This window comes from Pipistrellus kuhlii, unplaced genomic scaffold, assembly GCF_014108245.1.
Source record: "Pipistrellus kuhlii isolate mPipKuh1 unplaced genomic scaffold, mPipKuh1.p scaffold_m20_p_14, whole genome shotgun sequence".
Taxonomy (NCBI): domain Eukaryota; kingdom Metazoa; phylum Chordata; class Mammalia; order Chiroptera; family Vespertilionidae; genus Pipistrellus; species Pipistrellus kuhlii.
The window spans coordinates 5,379,286-5,399,905 of record NW_023425449.1 but is presented as its reverse complement, the minus strand read 5'-3'; the positions used below and the strand labels follow the sequence as shown (position 1 = coordinate 5,399,905).

Below are 20,620 nucleotides of genomic sequence, written 5' to 3'. Positions count from 1 at the left end.
AGAAAGGCAGTAAGTTTCAGTAAGACATACCATCATACCAATTATAATAAAATAAGACAACTACAAACTTCTTAGTAAGTATATTAACAATGCTTTTAATATATTTTTAGTACGTACACTTATTTTCAAGGATCTTTATATTTTTCAGGTTCATTAAAATCAAATTGTCCTAACACACACATGAAGGTATAAATTAACCATAACACACTATCAGAAGTTAAGAAAAAAGGAAGTTCCCTTGAGTTCCATTCCACAAAAGAACAAAAGTTTTAAGAATTCATCCAGCCCTAGCTGGTGTGGCTCAGTGGATCAGTGGATAGAGCCTCAACCTGCGGACTGAAGGGTCCCAGGTTTGATTTCAGTCCAGGGCACATGCTGGGAGTGTGGGCTTGATCCCCAGTGCGGGCATGCAGGAGGCAGCCAATCAAAGACTCTCTCATCACTGATGTTTCAATATATCTCTCCCTCTCCCTTCCTCTGTGAGATCAATGAAAGGATACACACACACATATAATTCATCCAAAGGCAAGATAAATTATAAAGCAGCCCTTTTATGAAAAAGCACTATTGTCAGTCAGTATTTCTCTTTTCCTAAAAGTCCATTAACCTAATGACAATTCCTCAGTCATATACTGTACTTTCAACTGATCATAAGTATACTGTCAACAAACATTTATTAAGCACTTAATATATAGGCCAGGCAATGTGCTGAATATTATAAATAATAGTGAACAAGTTATTTCTAAGCATTTAAATACTAGGAGAAGATAACAGCAATAATAAACAACGATAACAAACTAAATACAATAACTAATTTCAAGTGAGTAGTCACTAGAAAAACGCATTAAGTGGGGTACCTACCCACCTGGGTGGCAGGATTCTGGGAAGCTTGCCAAGATGGGTGCTATTTAAGCTGAAGACAGGACAGTAAGCTAGATGAAGCAGGTTGGCCTCAAAGGCCTCCAAGTAGGAGGGAAAAACAATGGGGTAAAGGACAAGAACTTTGCTTCCTAAATCTTACCTTGAAAAAAAAATTAGAAACCCCATTAGTTCTACTATTTCTATAAGATGCAGAGAGACTATTTTAAACAAGACAAAGTGGAAGAATTGATTATGTTAAAACATACTTGACAGGAAGAAAAAGACTCATTTGTTCAATAAGCAAAAGCAGTATAAAATTGCTAAATAAATCCTCAGAAAAAACAACTGATCTGCTCCTTCATCTAGTTCATGACAACTTGTACCAAGACATTAACAAATCTGTGCCAGCATTAATTTGCACAAACTTCCTTCTTACTGCTTCACATTCTTGCACACTAATTATTCATTTGTCTTTTCCTCAACACCCACCAGTCCGAGAATATTCCAAGTCACTTGCCCTAAGGCCTAAATAAACCTTCATTATTTTAAAATATCCAAAATTCCAACCTGATTTCCAAGAGCCATACCTTAAGTGGCTATTATTTTACTATTTCCCTCATTCAGTTTGGGGCATAATATATTTATTCCAAATCTTTTAAATGCAAGAATAGGTTGTTGCATTATTTTCAATTATATGTGAGGACAATATACTAGTGTAGGCTGGATATAATTCTACAACAAACTGAGTTTTCTCTATTTCTATTATATTATATAAAAGTGTTAACGAATAACAATTTAAACAAATGTTTATTGAATTCATCTTTTATTCTTCTTTTGGCAAACAGATAATATAAACAAAACTATACCGCTCGCTATAGTTATACACACTCTGTCTTGCTTTACACAGTTGTAAACATATTTAAGTGGATAAAATTCTTGACTTAACACATTCCAGAATTCTGACACTTTTTGAGTTAAAGCAAAAGAAAGCTTATGAAACTTCCATTGGACTATCATTACACAGCAAACAAAATTAGTATATCTGCTTTTAAATTAACATCTACCATTTTTTAAAGACTTCAATTTTAGGTTTAAGCTAAAAGGATTTTTATCTAAAGTTTTATGAAAAAACAGAGCTAACCATACAAATGCTATTCATAACCATATCAACCATTTAAAGATGACATATGTCAGAGGGGTGGTAGTGGGCAGAGATTAACCAGTGCAGTTATATGCACATATGGACACAGACAACAGTGTGGGGAAGGCCTGGGGAGGGGGCATGAATAGGTTAGAGGGGAACAATGGGGGGAAGGGAAGGACATGTGTAATACTTTCAATAAATATGTTTTAAAAAATTATACAAATTAAAAATAAACCTATAATTTAAAAAAATGCCACTCATCTTGTTAAAAAAACAACAAAAAAACCTATCAGTAAGGTATTTTCCAATGCTTTAAATGTAGATGGAACTTATAATAACTGTTTCATGATACTTTATTTTATTCTTTTTAAAAAATATATATTTTATTGATTTTTTTTACAGAGAGGGAGAGGGAGAGCCAAAAACATTGATGAGAGAAAACATCGATCAGCTGCCTCCTGCACACCCCGTACTGGGGATGTGCTTGCAAACAAGGTACATGCCCTTGACCGGAATCGAACCTGGAACCCTTCAGTCAGCAGGCCAGGGCTCCATCCACTGAGCCAAACTAGTCAGGGCTTATTTTATTACTACTTAATGGTTATCTTTTAATTTTAAAGCAATACCTTACTTCAAATAAAGGTAATATAATTAGTTTATAACTTCATTACTTTATAAATTTTAGAGCCTCAAGAAAACTCAGCCTTCAGAATGCATTTTGCAGAATGGTTGGTTTTTAATCTCTTTAAATGGAATACCTTCATGTAGTACTTACTTGCTCTAGTTGACCAGCTTCCCACATCATCAATGAGATTGACACCATATTTTTAATATATAAACCTGATATTTAACTGCAAAAATTAGTTGCATCCATAAAGCAAAAATTCAAATATTAAACACTTCATGATAAATTACGCTTTTTCTAGTTGGAGAAAAACATAACTAATCAAAAAAAGTCTAATTTTCATAATACTTTTTTATCAAATTATCAGACATTTGTATATATGAGTACTATTTTCTTAGAAGGAATACTGTTACATGTAACTTGAAATTTGAGCTAGATATATCATTCACACCTAAAGGTATTATATACTCATTTCTACTACACCGTCTGGCTCCTAAAAAGTGGCTTTCAACTTGATCCATGTATGTGATACAAACATTCTCAAATAGTTCAGGTTATAGAAAGGTGACATTAAAAGGCTAACAAAATAACAGAAAAAAAAGGCTTTCTTTTAATACTAGAAAATGAAGCAAAATAGAAAGGTTTTGAAAGATAAATTGGAAAAGAGGAAGGATTTGAAGTAATTTGGCCTTGGACACTTTTGAAATTGCTACTACTTCAACTTGTACAAGTTACAAGTTAATGGGTAAGAGCCAAAACCAGTTTGGCTCAGTGGCAGAGCGTCAGTCTGCGGACTGAAAGGTCCCAGGGTCGATTCCGGTCAAGGGCATGTACGTTGGTTGCGGGCACATCCCCAGTAGGGAGTGTGCAAGAGGCAGCTGATGGATGTTTCTCTCTCATCGACGTTTCTGGCTCTCTGTCTCTCTCCCTTCCTCTCTGTAAAAAATCAATAAAATATATTAAAAACAAGACAAAACACAAGTTAATGGGTAAGAGAGGTCACAAATTGTTTCTTAGTGGAAAAAAAGTGCAAGGAAAGCAAACCAGCTGAGCAGTGAAGGAGAAAACACCACAAAGAGTACAGAAATTAGTAGTTATGAAAATAAGAAGTTTAAGAAACAGCAAGTAGTAACAATCAGACATTAGTATGCTAAGACTTTTAAAAATTACACAAAAATAAAAAGCTAATCTGTAATTCTTACAGGTTTAAATCTGATAGGGAACACATATATATTTTGAATCTGTCTCATTTTTTTAAAGTTTTAACAGCTAATTCCCATAAAAAAACATTTAAAAATTCTTATTCATTAAAACAAGCTTCTTGGCCGCACTTTGATAGGGTTATAAAAAGCTTCACAGCATTAAATTCCCTAATACTAAGGTTACTGCACTCAAGTTTCTTTATCAGGATAAATTAAATTTTCTATCACCATCCCCACATTACTGCAATCTTCCAGAAAAATTACACTGAAGTGGTTACTAAAAGCTTTTAGTAAAACATTAAGATTTATTTCAGCACAATGTTCAGGATCCTAGTTTAATAAAAAATATAAGCAAATAGGGCTGCATCTTGGGAGTATGAATGATACTCTCCACAATGAACTTAAAGTGTTTAAAATACCAGAAAAGGGGATACTGTGTTTATCTCTGACATTTTTATAAAAAAAAACACATTAGCAGCGATGCCATAAAACTGATTTAAAGTAGTTGCTTTTCAGTAACATGTAAAACAATCCAGCACTTGTATAAATACTCATATCGGCACAGTACTAAAACATAATAGCGCAACACTTTGTTTACTAGCTGCAATTTTCAGTAGGTCTGTTCACCAACCACGTGACAGAATTGTAATGTTCTCCTAAGCCATATGCATGTCTCATATATCTGAAACAAATAAAAAAAAAGACTGGTTTTAATGAAGGGAATTCTTTATATATAAATGTTTATTATGCATATAACACCAAGCCCTCTGAATGAATCACTCCACAGATGTATCATTCAATAAACTGCATAAGCATATTACTTAAAAAGTTCAACAGCATGTAAAAAGCATAAGATCTTCAACCAAGTCCAGTAAAACACAATCATTAGTGGGGGGAGATGGATTGAAATTCTGAGTACTCAATAAGCTTAAAATTTACCTAAATCCAAGTCATTAATGACCACCTTAGTAGTTTTATCTAATAAACACTAAAGCCGATAGCAAACTCTCCATACTGTGTTTCAGATTTCTCAATCATGTAAAATACTTTTACAATACAAAGAAAAAGATCTCTAAAGAGTAAACAATCAGGCAACATGAATATATTTCAGTTTTTCACTTGTTGAAACTTTTAGCATTATTAATGTCAACTCAGAACAATGTTCAAACTAACCCTAAACCTTTCTAACCTTTAGAAATGATTTGTCAACCTATATGCAAAAATAAATCACTATAGATTTAAATAATTATCTAAATCTTACATTTTGGCAATGCTTTTAATTCTATAACTGCCTTTAATATACTAGTAAATAAGCTTATTTAATTCTGCTAAGGATAGATTTTTTTAAAATTATTAATCAACAACCTAAAATATTTCAATAATCCTTTTTGTCTTAATTATGAAAAATAAAACAGTAGATATTTCCAGATACTTACACAAGTATTAATGGTTTGTTTGGATATTCTTCACCAACTACAATAGGAGGAGAATCTGCCTGTATTATCTCTATTGGTGTTTGTAGAATATGAGACAGGGCTCTTAGCTATAGGAAAGAAAATGTATTAGTATAAAAATAATTATTGAAATCATAAACTACTGAGGTATTCATGAATAGGGCAATCATTCAGAGCAGGAATTCTCTCTGTTCATCAATATACAGAGAACCTGGCACACAGTAGGCACTTAATACATATTTGTTAAAATAACAAATATAATATTTATTAAATTGAACGCGGAAGTTTCAAGTCCTGGCTACATAATAGCTTCTTGGAAAGATCAATGTCATAATAAATAAAGTGAAGGAATTGGTAGACGGGGCTCATTGTATAGACTCTCTACTTTTGAATATAATCGAAAACTTCCATAATAAAAAGTTTTTAAAAAATCATTGTTAGACACCAGACCAAATCACTTACAATTTTGGAGGGAAAGGGGGAAAAATAGGGAACAGCGGAGAATAAGAGGTTTATTTTTCTTAAAGCTTTTCAGATTATTGTAAAGTACAACCAGGGTTGACAGCCACTACTCTGTAATTTTCAAGGTGCAAACAGAATGAAATATGTATCTGAATTGCACTACTGTTTCATGGAATTTCCATCTAATTAATACACAAGTTTAAGTAATTTTATACCACAAAATATAAAATTAGAACTTCAAGTGGATGAATAAGTTAGTAATACAATCAATCTTCACATTATCTTATGGAAAATACAACACGTTATTTTATTTTTTTACTATATTTATTTTAAAGACCTAGAATTTGATGCAGAGAAGTTAAGAGGCCTGCCTAAAGTCATGCACAAGGAAATAAAATGACTTGCAAACTTACCTCCAGCTGCCCTCCCCATGCAGCTGTGTTTATAATATCATCACAGTACTTTCCAAACTCTTCTGTAGAGAATAAACAGAATATAGCAGTTAATAATTGTCACAACTCCTATTATAAAATCTCTAGTTTCTACAATTCCTAAAACTACTCAAGATTTGAACTTCCTCCTTTTCTACCTGTACTCTCAGAATTTAGTCCACTTACAGATCCAAACTTAATTCACTACAATTTTCCACCACCTTTCATCCAAGAGCGAAGCATTTCTGCTTCTCTCAGTCTGAGACCCAAGGAAGGACCTTAACTATATAACAAGCCTACTTCCCTCTCCTTACCCAAGCAATGACTCCCAAATCGTCAACTTATTCACTACCTTGACATGTATTTTAAAGCCTAAAGCTGCATCAGAAATACACCAAAATAAAAATGCAGCCTCTATAAAATCAGCTCCACTGTAAGATCTTAAGAAATGTGTGAAGAGCCGAAACCGGTTTGGCTCAGTGGTAGAGGGTCTGTCTGCAGACTGAAAGGTCCCAGGTTCGATTCCGGTCAAGGGCATGTATGTTGGTTGTGGGCACATCCCCAGTGGGGGTGTGCAAGAGGCAGCTGGTCGATGTTTCTCTCTCATCGACGTTTCTAGCTCTCTATCTCTCTCCCTTCCTCTCTGTAAAAACAAAAAAACAAAACAAAACAAAAAACAAAAAAACCCAATAAAATATATTTAAAAAAAAAGAAGAAAAGAAATGTGTGAGGAGAATCAAGAGTAAAAGCAGTACAAATGCGCTGAAACTCCTTTCTCAGAGGTAGCATCCAATAGGGCCTCCACTTGTTATTTTGGAAACATTTACCTTATTTGTATCAAGATCGTATAGAAAACAATATATTTTAACTGCAGAATAATTAAATACGTAAAAATATTAACTACCTAGTAAAGCAACTTGTACTACAAAGTTATAGAAAATAATTCTACCTAAATTTTGAAATCTTTTCCCCATAAGGACTATACCAGTTTTTCTTATTCTCAGTCTCAGGAGGCACTTGATTTAACAATAACCACCACCACAACTGCAACACCAATACTGAGTAAAGAGAAATAAATCACCTGGAGTATACATATCTCCTGTATTAGCGTTTGTTAAAAATGGCAGAAAGTCATCCATGTGGCTTTGCATATAGTTAGCAGTTTGGCTTCTTAAGGCAGCTACAGTCAGAGGGCATTCCCGCTCTTTCAGTTGATCTTCAATGGCTCTATACATACAGTGGCCATCCGAGGGAATCTGTTTGATTTCCAACTCTCTAGCTGCCAATATTTGAGCAAGTTTTTCACTTTCTACATGTCTAGCTCCATATAAGTTCTCAATTTCAGCTTCAGCTATTCTTTCTTTCTGCTCCTTTTCCAATGCAGCTTTTTTATCCTAAGAAGACAACATAGGAAAGTTAACTCATACAAATTAGGTCTAATTTACATTTATTAAGAAAATATAAAAATAAGATTCATAAAACATTTTGTCATTTTTCTTCCTTCTCCCATAAGCACTATCCTATTGTGATCTCATCACTTGTAGAGTCTTCTATACTGGGAACTCCTTTGTTAGAACAAACTACCTTTCTCACTAGTGCTATACAGGGACAAAAGCCCTCAAGTTTTCCCTTGAAAAAATATAAAATTTGTAAAAACTATATCCCTACATGTCAAGTTTCTAAAAACTTTACTTACTGATTTCAATGTCCTCTCTTAAGACTCGCTTATCCTAGTTCTTAAAACACGCATTACCAATTTAAGTCCAGACTCATACCAAGTTTTGTAACTTACCACTACACCAGTGGTACATTAACATGCTAACACCTTTAGAAGGGAACAAAAATTCTACTTATATGTATCTATCTAGCTTTAAAGGAAATGTTTGTGTGAACATAGACACAAACGTTTTATTCATTTAACAGATAAAAATATTCTTCTATAATAGATAAAAAATTAAAATATTACAAATGAAACGAAAGTTCCCCTTGAGGACCGCTATCAATCCCAGTACCTGCTCTAGCGGTCTGTTGTATATCCTTCTAGATTTTTTGCCTATATGTTTTTTTAATTAATTAGTTAGTTAATTAATTTATTTATTTTTGGTTGATTTTAGAGAGAGAAGGGAAGGGGGAGAGGGAGAGAGACAGAGAAACATCACCTTGTTGTTCTGCTTGCTATACATTCTTCGTTGTTTGCTGTAGTGCCCTAACTGGGGATCGAACCTTAAACCTTGGCGTATTTGGGAGGATATTCCAGGGTCTCCTTTGTATTTTAATAAATACAGATGTACTTATAGAAAATGTGTAAAAAAAAATTTTCTTTTCTTTTTTTTAGTAAAAATGGTATACATTACATTCTGTAACTTGCTTTCCATATTCAAATGGCATAAGAAATCTTCCTATAAAAGCATATGCAAAGAAGGGGAGGGTTAATGAGAGATTTGCGATACGAAGGATGGTTAGGAGGTAGAATGAGAAGGTTGGAGAAAAAGAGAAAACATTCTTGACAGCTGGACTCAGAAAGATGAAAAACCAGAAGCGATATATGTCACACAGATTAACAGAGCTCATATAGTTAGAATACCAGAGAAAAGTGTCAAGAGCTGAGGTTGGAGGAAAAAAGATAGTTACAAACAGTCCCGATTTACGATGGTTCGGCTTAGATTTTTTTGACTTTATGCGAGTAGGAAAGCATGCACCTCCAGTTTCAACCTTCCTTCAAATTCTGAATTTGATCTTTACTCAGGATAGCTCTATGTGGTAGGACACTTTTTCATGATAATGGACAGCGGCAAGTGACCATGAGGGTCAACCACCACACGCTACAGTGCAGTCATTGTTAGATGATTTTGCCCAATGTAGACGAATGTGAGTGTTCTGAGAACACCTACGGTAGGTTAGTTAAGTGGAAACTCAGCAGGTTAAGTGTGTTAAATTTCATTAGGTCCTTCAACAAGGAACTCCATCGTTTCTTTCCTTCCCTCTTCTTATATGACACATAAGATACACTGAGCACACAGCACTGACTTAAGTACTTGGTGAAACGACTTCCATACCCGTCTCTTTTGTGCTCTTGAAATCCGAGGCGGCTGATTCTCAAGAACCAAGTTTGAAATGTTAACAGCATCAAAATCTCCCTAAAAAAAAAAAAAAAAAAAAAAAAAAGAAAAGAAAAGAAAAGAAAGAAAAAGAAACAGAGAGAAAGCATTAACTAGTTAATAAAAAAAACCTTTTAAGTTAGTATTCAAAGTATCAGAGCAATACATTAATGAAAATCACAAAAACATATAATCCCATAATTCAAATTTGAGTAACAGCAGTAGGTATTAGATAGTATAGTTCTGCCTCCTTTCTCTTTACAAGAGAAAATTTACCTGATCCTCAACAACTTTCCTTAGAGCTCTTCCAAGACAATGCTCATCCCCGCATGCTTTTCTTCCTTCTTAGCATGCCTACTCCATTAATCTAAATAATGCTTTTAAGGGCCAGTGCATTCAGCCCTCTACCTTTCCCTTCTCTAAATGTTAGTATTGCCCTAACCGGTTTGGCTCAGCTGATAAAGTGTCGGTCTTCGGACTGAAAGGTCCCAGGTTCGATTCTGGTATGTACCTTGGTTGCGGGCACATCCCCAGTGGGAGGTGTGCAGGAGGCAGCTGATCAATGTTTCTCTCTCATCAATGCTTCTAACTCTCTATCCCTCTCCCTTCCTCTCTGTAAAAAAAAATCAATAAAATAAAGTTTAAAAATGTTATTCAGAGGCTAGACAAGGTCCTGTGCTGGCTCAGTTCATTGCTACCTTCTTCACCTCCAATGTGGCATTAGCATAATTAACCAGAACCTAATGAGCACTGCTTCTTGACCCTGGAACAAGCTGAGTCTTTACTATCCTTTCCCGTCTACACACAGAATCTAACTTATAAATATCAGCAAGGCATCACAATGAATTTTAGACATTAAATGGGGATCTTGTACTTGCTAGAGAAAAAAATATGTTAGACTCTTAACTATCAGGATTAGTAGCTAGTATTTTATTACTGCAAATAAGTGAAGCTAGCTTTTAGTATGACACATTCACACACCACATATCAGTACCTCTAACAACTCTCCAATGACCAAAATATCAAAATCAGATTAAAATTTCAAGAGTGGTTATCACCTTTAGTGAAATTAGTATTCTTATATTTTTCAGAGAAATCTGTTAAAATGTATAAATTGCCATACTGTCAATAGGCAAGATACAGAGAAGCATTTGGGGGGAAAAAGGGAAAGAAATGACATAATTCAGGCAGCCTGCAGAAAGGAAACAAGCTTAAGTTAATGAAAAAGTTAGTAGTCCCAAATAAAACAGCGGTTTGTATTTGAACAGTTGGTTAATATGTAGCTTAAGAATAAAAGATTTTTGTCCCTAGAAACCCAGGAAAGAAATTTCAAAACGGAAAGGCCTGAAAGAACAAGCAAAACTATCTCACTAAAAAGACGGGGAGACAATTAGGAACACCCTGATCGTGACAATACAATTAAACACCTGCAGCACCAACCTTGCGGCTTGCCAATAAAATATCTAAGGGCACAGAAGGCCAGGATCTGGATGACTGGCTAGTAAAGTTAAAGAAAATGAGACTCTGTTTAACATAACAACACTGTAAGTCAGTACATACAAGCTGATTTCCCTGTCATCAGCAGATCAAAAATGAACCAAACAAAATAAAAATTAATTTTGGCAGGAGAACTTTGCATAGACATACAGAACTTTCTGACTACCAAAATGGCGTGAGGTTATGGAGTCTGGCCTTTGCTATCCAAAACCCAAGCAATAAAATTACCCTATTATACAAAATTATAACAGAATTCAACATTCACATCTGGCTTTGGCACTTAATAAACGCTATGCATTCAGAACAATGTTCGTAATCTCGTGGAGTCTGTTGCCCTCTTGAACATGGGGTCATCTGCACTTAGCTCATAGGCAATACCTCAATGTGTTACTATGAGAACCATCATGAGATACTGCATGCAATACGTTTATCACAGTGCTTGGCATACAGCACATATTAACTATTATAACAAAAAGATGACAGTATGCTCGTTTACCCAAGGAGCCAGTAAATTTTCATTCATTACAACCAGTCCCTAAAGCACTTTTATACCTTAAAAATGACTCATTGTCCCATGCGATGCATACAGTGTCTTGACTCAAACAGCAGAGGTGTTTGTGTTTGTGTAAGTGGAGAAATGGATGCTCAGGAAGTTTAGGTAACGTTACCCAGGTTACAACTGTACTTAATGGCAATGTAGGGACTACCCGTCTGTCCTTCCAGCTTTCATTGGGCGGGGCTTCCTCTAGTCTGCGTTACCAATCTGTCCATCTTCTGGGCAAGTAACACTTAGGAGTGTCCTTCCTTTGCTGACCTCCCTTACAAAAACACATACTACCACATACACCTGGTCACAGGAAGAATGAGGCAATGCGCCGGCGGGACTGGGTGATGCCATTTCCCTCCACAGGTGTGATTTTACACAGTGAACAGTTTATGCGGACAATCGCTGCCAAGCACTGCGGGCAGAGAGAAACGTACCTGGCTCCCCTTGGCCGTCAGCTTCAGCTGCTCCAGTTCCTCCCGGTGTCTCTGCTCCATCTCCGCTTCCAGCTTCGCAACATCCTCCGTGAGTTGCTTCCTCCTCTTTTTGTCATTCTTGGGAACGGCATTCTTCATACCTTGGATTTTGGCTGGAAATCCACCAAAAAATAAAAAAATAAATAAAAAATCGAGGTTAGCAGTGGTCCTCAACCTTTCTCATGCCGCCACCCTTTAATGCAGCTCCTCGTGGGGTGGTGACCCCCAACCATAACATTAATTTCATTGCTACTTCATCACTGTAATGTGGCTACTGTTCATGAATCGTAATGTAAATATCTGTGTTTTCCGATGGTCTTGACCGGCCCTGCTAGCAGTTCTCAGCCTGTGGGCCGCCTAAGACCCCGGGAAAAAACAGATATTTACATCACGGTTCATGAACAGGAGCCACATTACAGTTAAGAAGTAGCAACCACGACTCTCTCATTGCTGTTTCTAACTCGCTGTCTCTCTCCCTTTCTGTAAAAAATCAATTATATATAAAAGAAGTAGCAACGACAATAATTGTATGGTTGGGGGTCCCCACCAACATGAGGAACTGCGTTGGGACGGTGAAGGGGGAGGACACGGGAAATGGCCATGTAAACAAGCCATGTCACGGCGATCCCACAGGGCGGGGAGGGGCACAGGAAGCAGCCGCGTGGCTGCCGGCCCCCCACGTGTCCCACGGACACCGGAGCCGGCTGTGTGACCGAGGAAAAACAACATGCCGGAAGTGTCTCCCTCCTTCCCGGCACCCCTTCCGAACCCCCGAACCCCGAACCCCGAACGGAGGGAAGGCTTTTCAAAAGGCACCCGAGGGCCCAGGGCGGTGACTGGGCGGGACGGGGACCCGGAGGCCGGAGGGAGCGGGGCGGCCGTCCTCCCGGGCGGCGCGGAGGGTCTCAGACCCCGACACCCGCGGGGCGCGGGGCTGGGGCCCCCAGCGCTGAGGAGGGGGGACCCCAGCGCTGAGGAGGGGGGACCCCAGCGCTGAGAAAGGGGGACCCCGGAGCTGAGGAGGGGGGACCCCGCGCTGAGAAGGGGGGACCCCAGCGCTGAGGAGGGGGGACCCCAGCGCTGAGAAGGGGGGACCCCGGAGCTGAGGAGGGGGGACCCCGCGCTGAGAAGGGGGGACCCCAGCGCTGAGGAGGGGGGACCCCAGCGCTGAGAAGGGGGGACCCCGGAGCTGAGGAGGGGGGACCCCGCGCTGAGAAGGGGGGACCCCGGAGCTGAGGAGGGGGGACCCCGCGCTGAGGAGGGGGGACCCCAGAGCTGAGGAGGGGGGACCCCAGCGCTGAGGAGGGGGGACCACAGCGCTGAAGAGGGAGGACCCCAGCGCTGAGAAGGGGGGACCCCGGAGCTAGGAAGAGGGGACCCCAGAGGTGAGAAGGGGGAATCCCGAAGGGGGGACCCCGGCGCTGAGAAGGGGGACCCCGGAGCTGAGAAGGGGGGCCCGGAGCTGAGAAGGGGGGACCCCGGAGCTGAGAAGGGGGGACCCCGGAGCTGAGAAGGGGGGACCCCGGAGCTGAGAAGGGGGGACCCCGGAGGTGAGAAGGGGGGACCCCGGAGCTGAGGAGGGGGGACCCCAGCGCTGAGAAGGGGGGACCCCGGAGCTGAGAAGGGGGGCCCGGAGCTGAGAAGGGGGGCCCGGAGCTGAGAAGGGGGGACCCCGGAGCTGAGAAGGGGGGACCCCGGAGCTGAGAAGGGGGGCCCGGAGGTGAGAAGGGGGGACCCCCAGAGGTGAGAAGGGGGGCCCCCGGAGCTGAGAAGGGGGGCCCGGAGGTGAGAAGGGGGGACCCCGGAGCTGAGGAGGGGGGACCCCAGCGCTGAGAAGGGGGGCCCGGAGCTGAGAAGGGGGGCCCCCGGAGCTGAGAAGGGGACCCCGGAGCTGAGAAGGGGGGCCCGGAGCTGAGAAGGGGGTGCCCCTGCAGAGGAGAGGGTGAGCAGCCTCCGGGGCCGGGGAGGCGAGCGGGAGCCGCACGCCGGCCGCTCGGGAGGAGCCTGAGACCCTGCAGACCGGAAGCCAAGAGCCCCCTCACCTTGCAGCTCCTTCTTCTCTCTGCGCTGCTTCCGCACCAGCTGCTCCTCCTCGTCAAACTCGTCCGCCGCGCCGTCCTCCATGGCCACCCGGGGCCGCACGCCGAGGAAGCAGCCGGCGCGCCGGCGGGCGGGCGCCGCCCACCTCACCCCTCACCCCGCGCGCCATTGGCCAGGCCGGCGCTGGCCCCGCCCTCCAGGCGGAAGCGGATAGGCCGCATCTCCGGAAGGAGGAGGCGGGGGAAACCGGAATGCTCGCACATGCGCACTCCGGCGGGACACGCCCCCCTGGAAGGGGCGCGGGAGCCGGGGGGCGCGCGGCGGGCTCTGCGGGGCCGGAGGGTGCAGCCTGAGCCCCCGGGGCCCTGAGGCTGAGCTCTGGGCTCTGGGTCCTGGTGGGAGGCGCGCAGGGATGACATAGGGAGGACCATTTTGGGAATTTGTTTTTTGTTCCAATTGATTTTTTTTAAATCTCACTTTTGGTTCCATGGCTAAGAAGGCCAGTTGAAAAGGTAAGAAGAAAAAAAAAGAGGAAAGGTAAGAAAGAAAAACCAAACGTCCATAGACCACTGCTAACTATCAATAGGAATCTGTTCGTTAAACCAGTCCAACAGTAAGTAGTAAATATGTGTATTGTTTTAAAAGTGCTTAAGAGAATAGAAACAGAGGCACTTTAAAAGTGGAGTTTGAGCTGCCATCCCAGGGCAATGGCCTCGCAGGTCTTACTCCTCAATCCTATGGAATTTGTTAAAATGACCTTTGGGCCCTCACTGGTTTGGCTCAATGGATAGAGCCTCGGCCTGTGGACTGAAAGGTCCCGGGTTCGATTCTGGTCAAGGGCGGGTACTACCTTGGTTGTGGGCACATCCCCAGTGGGGAGTGTGCAGAAGGCAGCTGATCTACCTTTCTCTCTCATGGATGTTTCTAGCACTCCCCTTCCTCTCTGAAAAAAAAAAAAAAAAAATCAATAATATATATATATTTTTAAAAATGACCTTTGGACTGGGCCTAAAACAGCATTGCACCCAAACAGTTGTTTTCAAAGAGGACAGTAAAACCAGGCTGAAAATTAAACACATGAATTAGCATCACTGTGTTAGCTAATCTGCACCTACAGAAACTCCTATTCACGTCATTGCTTCCCTTCCTTTTCCCTGCCTTTATTGTCTGTGGGCCCTGACGATAAATGGGCTCAAATTTTTTTTTTTATTAAATTATTATCTGTGTACATATTTTAACATTGCCCTCCCCCCTCCCATACATACCCTCCTTCCCCAGAGTTTTGTGTCCATTGGTTGTACTTATATGCATGTATACAAGTCCTTCGGTTGATCTCTTATCTCCCCCAGATCTCCTGGGCTCAAATTTTTAAGAATAGAGCTTTGCCCTGACCCTTGCGGCTCAATGGTTAGAGCCTCGTCTTGTGCACCTAAGGGTCATAGGTTCAATTTTTGATCAGGTGACAGGTTCAGTCCCTTGTGGATGGGTGGGCATGAGGCAGCCCATCGATCTCTCCAATAACCCATCCCTTAGCTGAACTTCCCTTGGCCAGTTTTTGTATTTAGCACTGGGTATGTAGCTTCTGCAGCTAAGAAAAAGTCAATTCGTTAGTTCCCTCCTGTCAATTGTACCCGGGGCTCCTGTGTTGTTTTTGCTCTCATCAAAACAGCATTCTTCCTTGCCTGGGGACCATAATGAGCAGAACAGAGATGGGAGTTTTATGTTAAAAGGGAAGTGAAAATAATTGCACCAGAATTGGTCTTAGTGTTGTGGCGAAAGGAGGATTTCCCCAGTTCCTTGTAGACAAAGTCGGATTCTCTATTCAGCTCAGAATTCTTCATTTAAGCTTCATAGCTTCTCAATTAAGCCTGTTCCAGGATGCTTTAATAGATTTTTTTTAGCCGCTTTTTGCACTTCTAGCCATCTCTTACAAAAGAGATTAAGTGGAAATTGTAGAGAAGCACAAAGAAAGAAACAACTTCCCCGGAGGGTGCTTCTCAGCAGTGAAGCCGGCAGCCGGCCCCGAGCCTTTTCAGGGTAATATCGGAGAGAAATGAGAGTAATCCATTTGGAAGAGGCCGTAAACAAGTTGCAAATTTACCAGAATTCTACGAACCTACTGCTCTGCAGAGGAATGGAAACACATGAATCCAGACCGGCGATAAACTGAAAATGCCATCAACAGATTATGATGGTAATAACCTTCTCTTTGGTTTTCCTATCTGAGGAATAGGACAAAATGCCATCACAAATGGCTGGTTCCTTCTATTTAGGAGGAGGAAGAGATGTTTCCCTAAGTATACATTTAAATTATGTTAAATCACATTGTTGCCTTTGTTACAGGGAGGCTTCCCTTACCATCAATATTGGGTTTATCTATATCCTATATAATAAAAGGCTAATATGCAAATGGACTGAATGGTGGAATGACTGGTCACTATGATGCGCACTCACCACCAGGGACAGAGGCTCAATGCAGGAGCTGCCCCCTGGTGGTCAGTGCTCTCTGACAGGGGGGAGCACTGCTCAGCCAGAAGCTGGGCTCACTGCTGGCGAGTGCAGTGGCAGTGGCAGGAGCCTCTCCTGTCTCTGGGGCAGTGCTAAAGACGTCCTACTGCCGGCTTAGGGAACAGGCTTAGGGAACGGGCCTAAGCCGGCAGTAGGACATTCCCCCAAGGGCTCAAGGACTTCGAGAGGGCATAGGCTGGGCTGAGGGACTCCCTCAAGCCCAAGTGCGTGGATTTCATGCACCAGGCCTCTAGTTAAATAATAAATGTATTAAACATCTTTTTCCAAGGTAAAATATGTACTCTGATATATATGATTTCATACCTGAGAGAAGTTGTTCTCTAATTGAAATTATTTTAAAAAAATTTTTAATTTAAAAATAATTTATGAAAGTTTCAAGGTGTAGATGGCTTTTCTAGTTTTATGATAATTTATACTACTGATTTTTATATGTTCTTTTTAAGATGATTCAGTGCTTTTCCTTAGTGTAACTGTCATTGGCCTTCATGATTTGGGTGTGTGGGCATAATTCAAAGAATCTAAACCTAATTTGTAAATGCTCTTCTAACTGTTAATTGTATGATTGATTTTTTTTTTCTTTATTTTGCTTGAAGGTTATTCATACTTTTTAATTGGATAGAAAGAAAGTTTTTCCTGCTTATAAAAATAAATACATAAAATTTTTAAGTAAATGAAAGGTAAGGTCAGAGGTGAATAGGATTATAAAAAATTTTGCTATGAAGGGTATAAACATAAAAGGATCAAGACAGTGTACAACACAAAAACAGTTTATTAGAAAACCCAGTAAAGGAGATTTAAAAATAGGATCTTTGTTCCAATTAAGAAATAACGGTTAATACATAATATCTCATGGTACTTAAACACAATACAAAATCAGCTCTAAATAATGCTAAGAGATTATATTGATGTGGTTCAGAAGTGGGTATTGGATTCATCTAGCCTTATCTCTCACAGGAAGTGTGTCGTGCCCAGAAATAATTAGAAAAATGTGTCAATAAGAATGAAAACTCCTCCTAGCTGGTGTGGTTCAGTAGTTGAGAGTCAGCCGCTGCACCAGGAAGTTCGATTCTATTCCCTGTCAGGGCACAAGCCAAATTTCAGGCTCAATTCCCAGTAGGGGGCAAGCAGGAGGCAGCCAATCAATGATTCTCTCTCATCATCTCTCTCCTTCTTTCTCATTTCTCTTCCTCTCTGAAATCAATAAAAATATATTTCAAAAAACACCAACTTACCTATCCAGTCTTGAATTGAGGTGTAGAAATAGTGACCGAGCGTTCAGTAAATGGGAGCACGGGCCCATTCCCATGCTCCATCTCTCCTTCCCACCCCGTGGGAAATATGACGAAGGCCATCCGTTACAGACTGCATGACCTTGGAGTCTAGTCAGCTCCCTAGTCAAGAAAACAGCCAGCAGTTTTGGTCTTACATAGCTTGCTTGAAAGCACATCCCCCTTCCCTTGTACGACCAGTTTTTCTCTGTTTTCTGGGCTCTATAAAACCTTGTGTTGGGAAAGTAGGGGTGGTGGCAAAACAATGGCACAGGCCAGCTCCTTCCGTGTGGCCAGTCGGCAGGCCGGATGGGACTTGGTAATTCAATTTTGCTAGTGGCAGCATGTGTGGCGGTAACTTACCCACCTGGCCTCCATGGGGTCTCCCCATGTGTAAGACATAAAGGCTGACCTTCCCTCTGGTCCCTGCCCCTGATTTTTTGGGACTATCAAAGAACAGTGTGGTGCTCCCAGGAATGGAGCTCTTATGTTATATCAAGGAATAATCCATGTATATATGTATGTTGTGGATTTTTAAAAAATTGATTTTAAGATTTTAAAGAAAGAGGAAGGGAGAGGGAAATAGGAACACCAGTGATGAGAGAGAATCATCAATGACGAGAGAGAATCATTGATCGGCTGCCTCCTGTATGCCCCTAGTGGGGATTGAGCCCACAACCTGGGCATGTGTCCTGACTTGGTTCATGGGTCGATGCTCAACTACTGAGCCACATCAGCCAGGCTATATTACATATTTTTATAGAATTATACAAGTTTTTATGCACATGGTTTTGTGTGTGTGAGGATTCAATGAGGTTAGCAGAAATTATATTACCATTGTATATATGGTGTCAAAATGGCTCAAAATAGTTGAGTCTTGTGTAAGTTATACAGCCAGTGTCAGTTTCATATGCAATATCATGACTCTAGATCATACTGTATGGAGGTTTTGCTTTGCATTTTAAATCCTCCCCTCCAAAGGACTGAAATTTGTGCTAAAAATGTTTCACAAGGGATTGAATGACCTGCTTTGGGATTCCCAGTAGCCACCCAATGGCACTAAAATTTCCAGTGTATATAATTGTTTTGATGTTTTACATTCACATTTTACTATGTTTACATTTTTAAAACAATAGTAATTTAAATTTACATTTAAATTTTTATTCTCATTGATGAACTTTAAAAAACATATATATGTTATTGATTTTTCACAGAGAGGAAGGGAGAGAGATAGAGAGCTATAAACGTCGATGAGAGAGAAACATTGACCAGCTGCCTCCTGCACACCCCCTACTGGGGATGTGCCCACAACCAATGTACATGCCCTTGACCGGAATCGAACCTGGAACCCTTCAGTCAGCAGACTGACGCTCTACCGCTGAGCCAAACCGGCTTCGGCTCATTGATGAACTTTAAAAACTCTTCTTCTCCAAGAGTGATATTTCTTTAATTTATCTCAGTTTATCTGCTCCCTAGTTTTGAGGTACTTTGTTTATATTCTTCTGTAGTATCAGTTGTTAAGTTGCCTTTACTTTTTTATCATCTTAGTTCTCATAACTAAGATGAGGAAAATAAGGAGTGGATTTTGTTTTTTCAAAGAAAGACATCAAACTAGATTATCTTCCTGGGACTGACAGTTCAAATTAATCAACCCTTTTTTTTTTTTTTTTTTTTTTCCTTACTGGCAGAGGGAGAGAGAAAAAAAAAATGAGGGGAATGATTGAGAGAGAGACAGCTGAGGTCAATGCTCAGGAAGAGAGGATGTGTTCCTCAAACTCTGAAGAATAATATGCATTTAATTAGTAACATCCTGGTACTCTGTGCCTCATTTACATGCTCTTATTTGGTGTGTTACATTTCTGTCATTGTCCTTGTGAAAGGAATTTTAGAGACAAAACAGGCGGACTTAGGGAATTAAGAGGGCCCATGGGAGAGGAATACATATGTGAAGGACAGAGGCGTCTCTTCCCTGAGCAATTAAAGCAACTATAAGGCAGATCAAAAGCAGCCCTGTCCTGAGCAGCTTGGAGAGCCATAAGGGGAAATAAAACTTCTCCAGCCAGGATAGTGGAGAGAGAGCCATAAGGGAGGAGATCAAACGCAACTCCGACCTGAACAGATTGGATGGGTATGTGAAGGATAGAGAAATGCCACAGGATAAGGGGAAAGGAAGACTTACATTCATGGAAAAAAAAAAAAAGTCACAGGATGTGGGGAAGAAGGAAGCATTTCACAGTGGATAGAGGAATGTTGCAAGATAAGGAGAAGGGGTAGGGGGCACCAAGTGGGCTTTCAGCTCTGAAGCTGATACTGTGTAGCAGAAGGACCGGTGAGGAAAGCGTGGGGGCCCTAAATTGAGGAAGAGTCCAATTAGAAAGGGCCAGGGTCAGACAGAGAGCATATAGAAACTGGAGACAAAGGGACATGAGACAGACTTTTAGATCTTAGGTATTTTGAGAGAGAGAGGGGGGGGGGAGGGGGAGGGAGAGGGAGAGGGAGAGGGAGAGGGAGAGAAAACAAGAACGAACAGGCTTTTCCCCTTTGGGGATCCCCTGCCCAGCTGGAGTTTGTATATGCTTCCAATAAACTTCTACATCTTTTATGAAAGAAGCCATGAATTTATGCTTCCTCTTCGTCGGACAAGAACCCACGGGAAGAAAAGTCTGCAGTCCCAGCCCCACGCTTCACGTGCTTCTCCATTGCCAGAGGAAATAATTGAAACAATCAATTGAGTCCACTGGACTAAGCATAGTGTGAAATCCTGGGGGGGGGGGGGGGGGGGCTCTTTAGCTCCAGAGAGAGTGGCTCCAGAGAGGGGCCCCCACACCAAGGGGTTGCCGTCTCTGAAACTTATCTGTGCAGATGCCAAGTCCTTGTCTATGCAGCCCCGAGCAGCCTGCCTGTGCCTCCATTGCTCTAAGGGGAAAAGGGAAACTTCCAGAGCCATCATCTATGTTCCCAAGGGCCATCCAGCAAGACACCCCCCTCC

At 41.1% G+C, this 20,620-nt stretch overlaps 1 protein-coding gene across 1 annotated transcript; it reads right to left on the bottom strand.

Moving 5' to 3' along the window:
- Positions 1–4,294: 4,294 nt before the first annotated feature.
- Positions 4,295–13,979, bottom strand: OTUD6B (OTU deubiquitinase 6B). The gene is made up of 7 exons (XM_036437581.2): positions 13,837–13,979; positions 11,756–11,907; positions 9,236–9,316; positions 7,261–7,573; positions 6,162–6,223; positions 5,269–5,375; positions 4,295–4,514 (listed from the first exon to the last, which is right to left on the bottom strand). The coding sequence occupies exons 1-7, from the start codon at positions 13,916–13,918 to the stop codon at positions 4,430–4,432; spliced, it is 882 nt and encodes a 293-aa protein (XP_036293474.1). The 5' UTR covers positions 13,919–13,979; the 3' UTR covers positions 4,295–4,429.
- Positions 13,980–20,620: the final 6,641 nt, after the last annotated feature.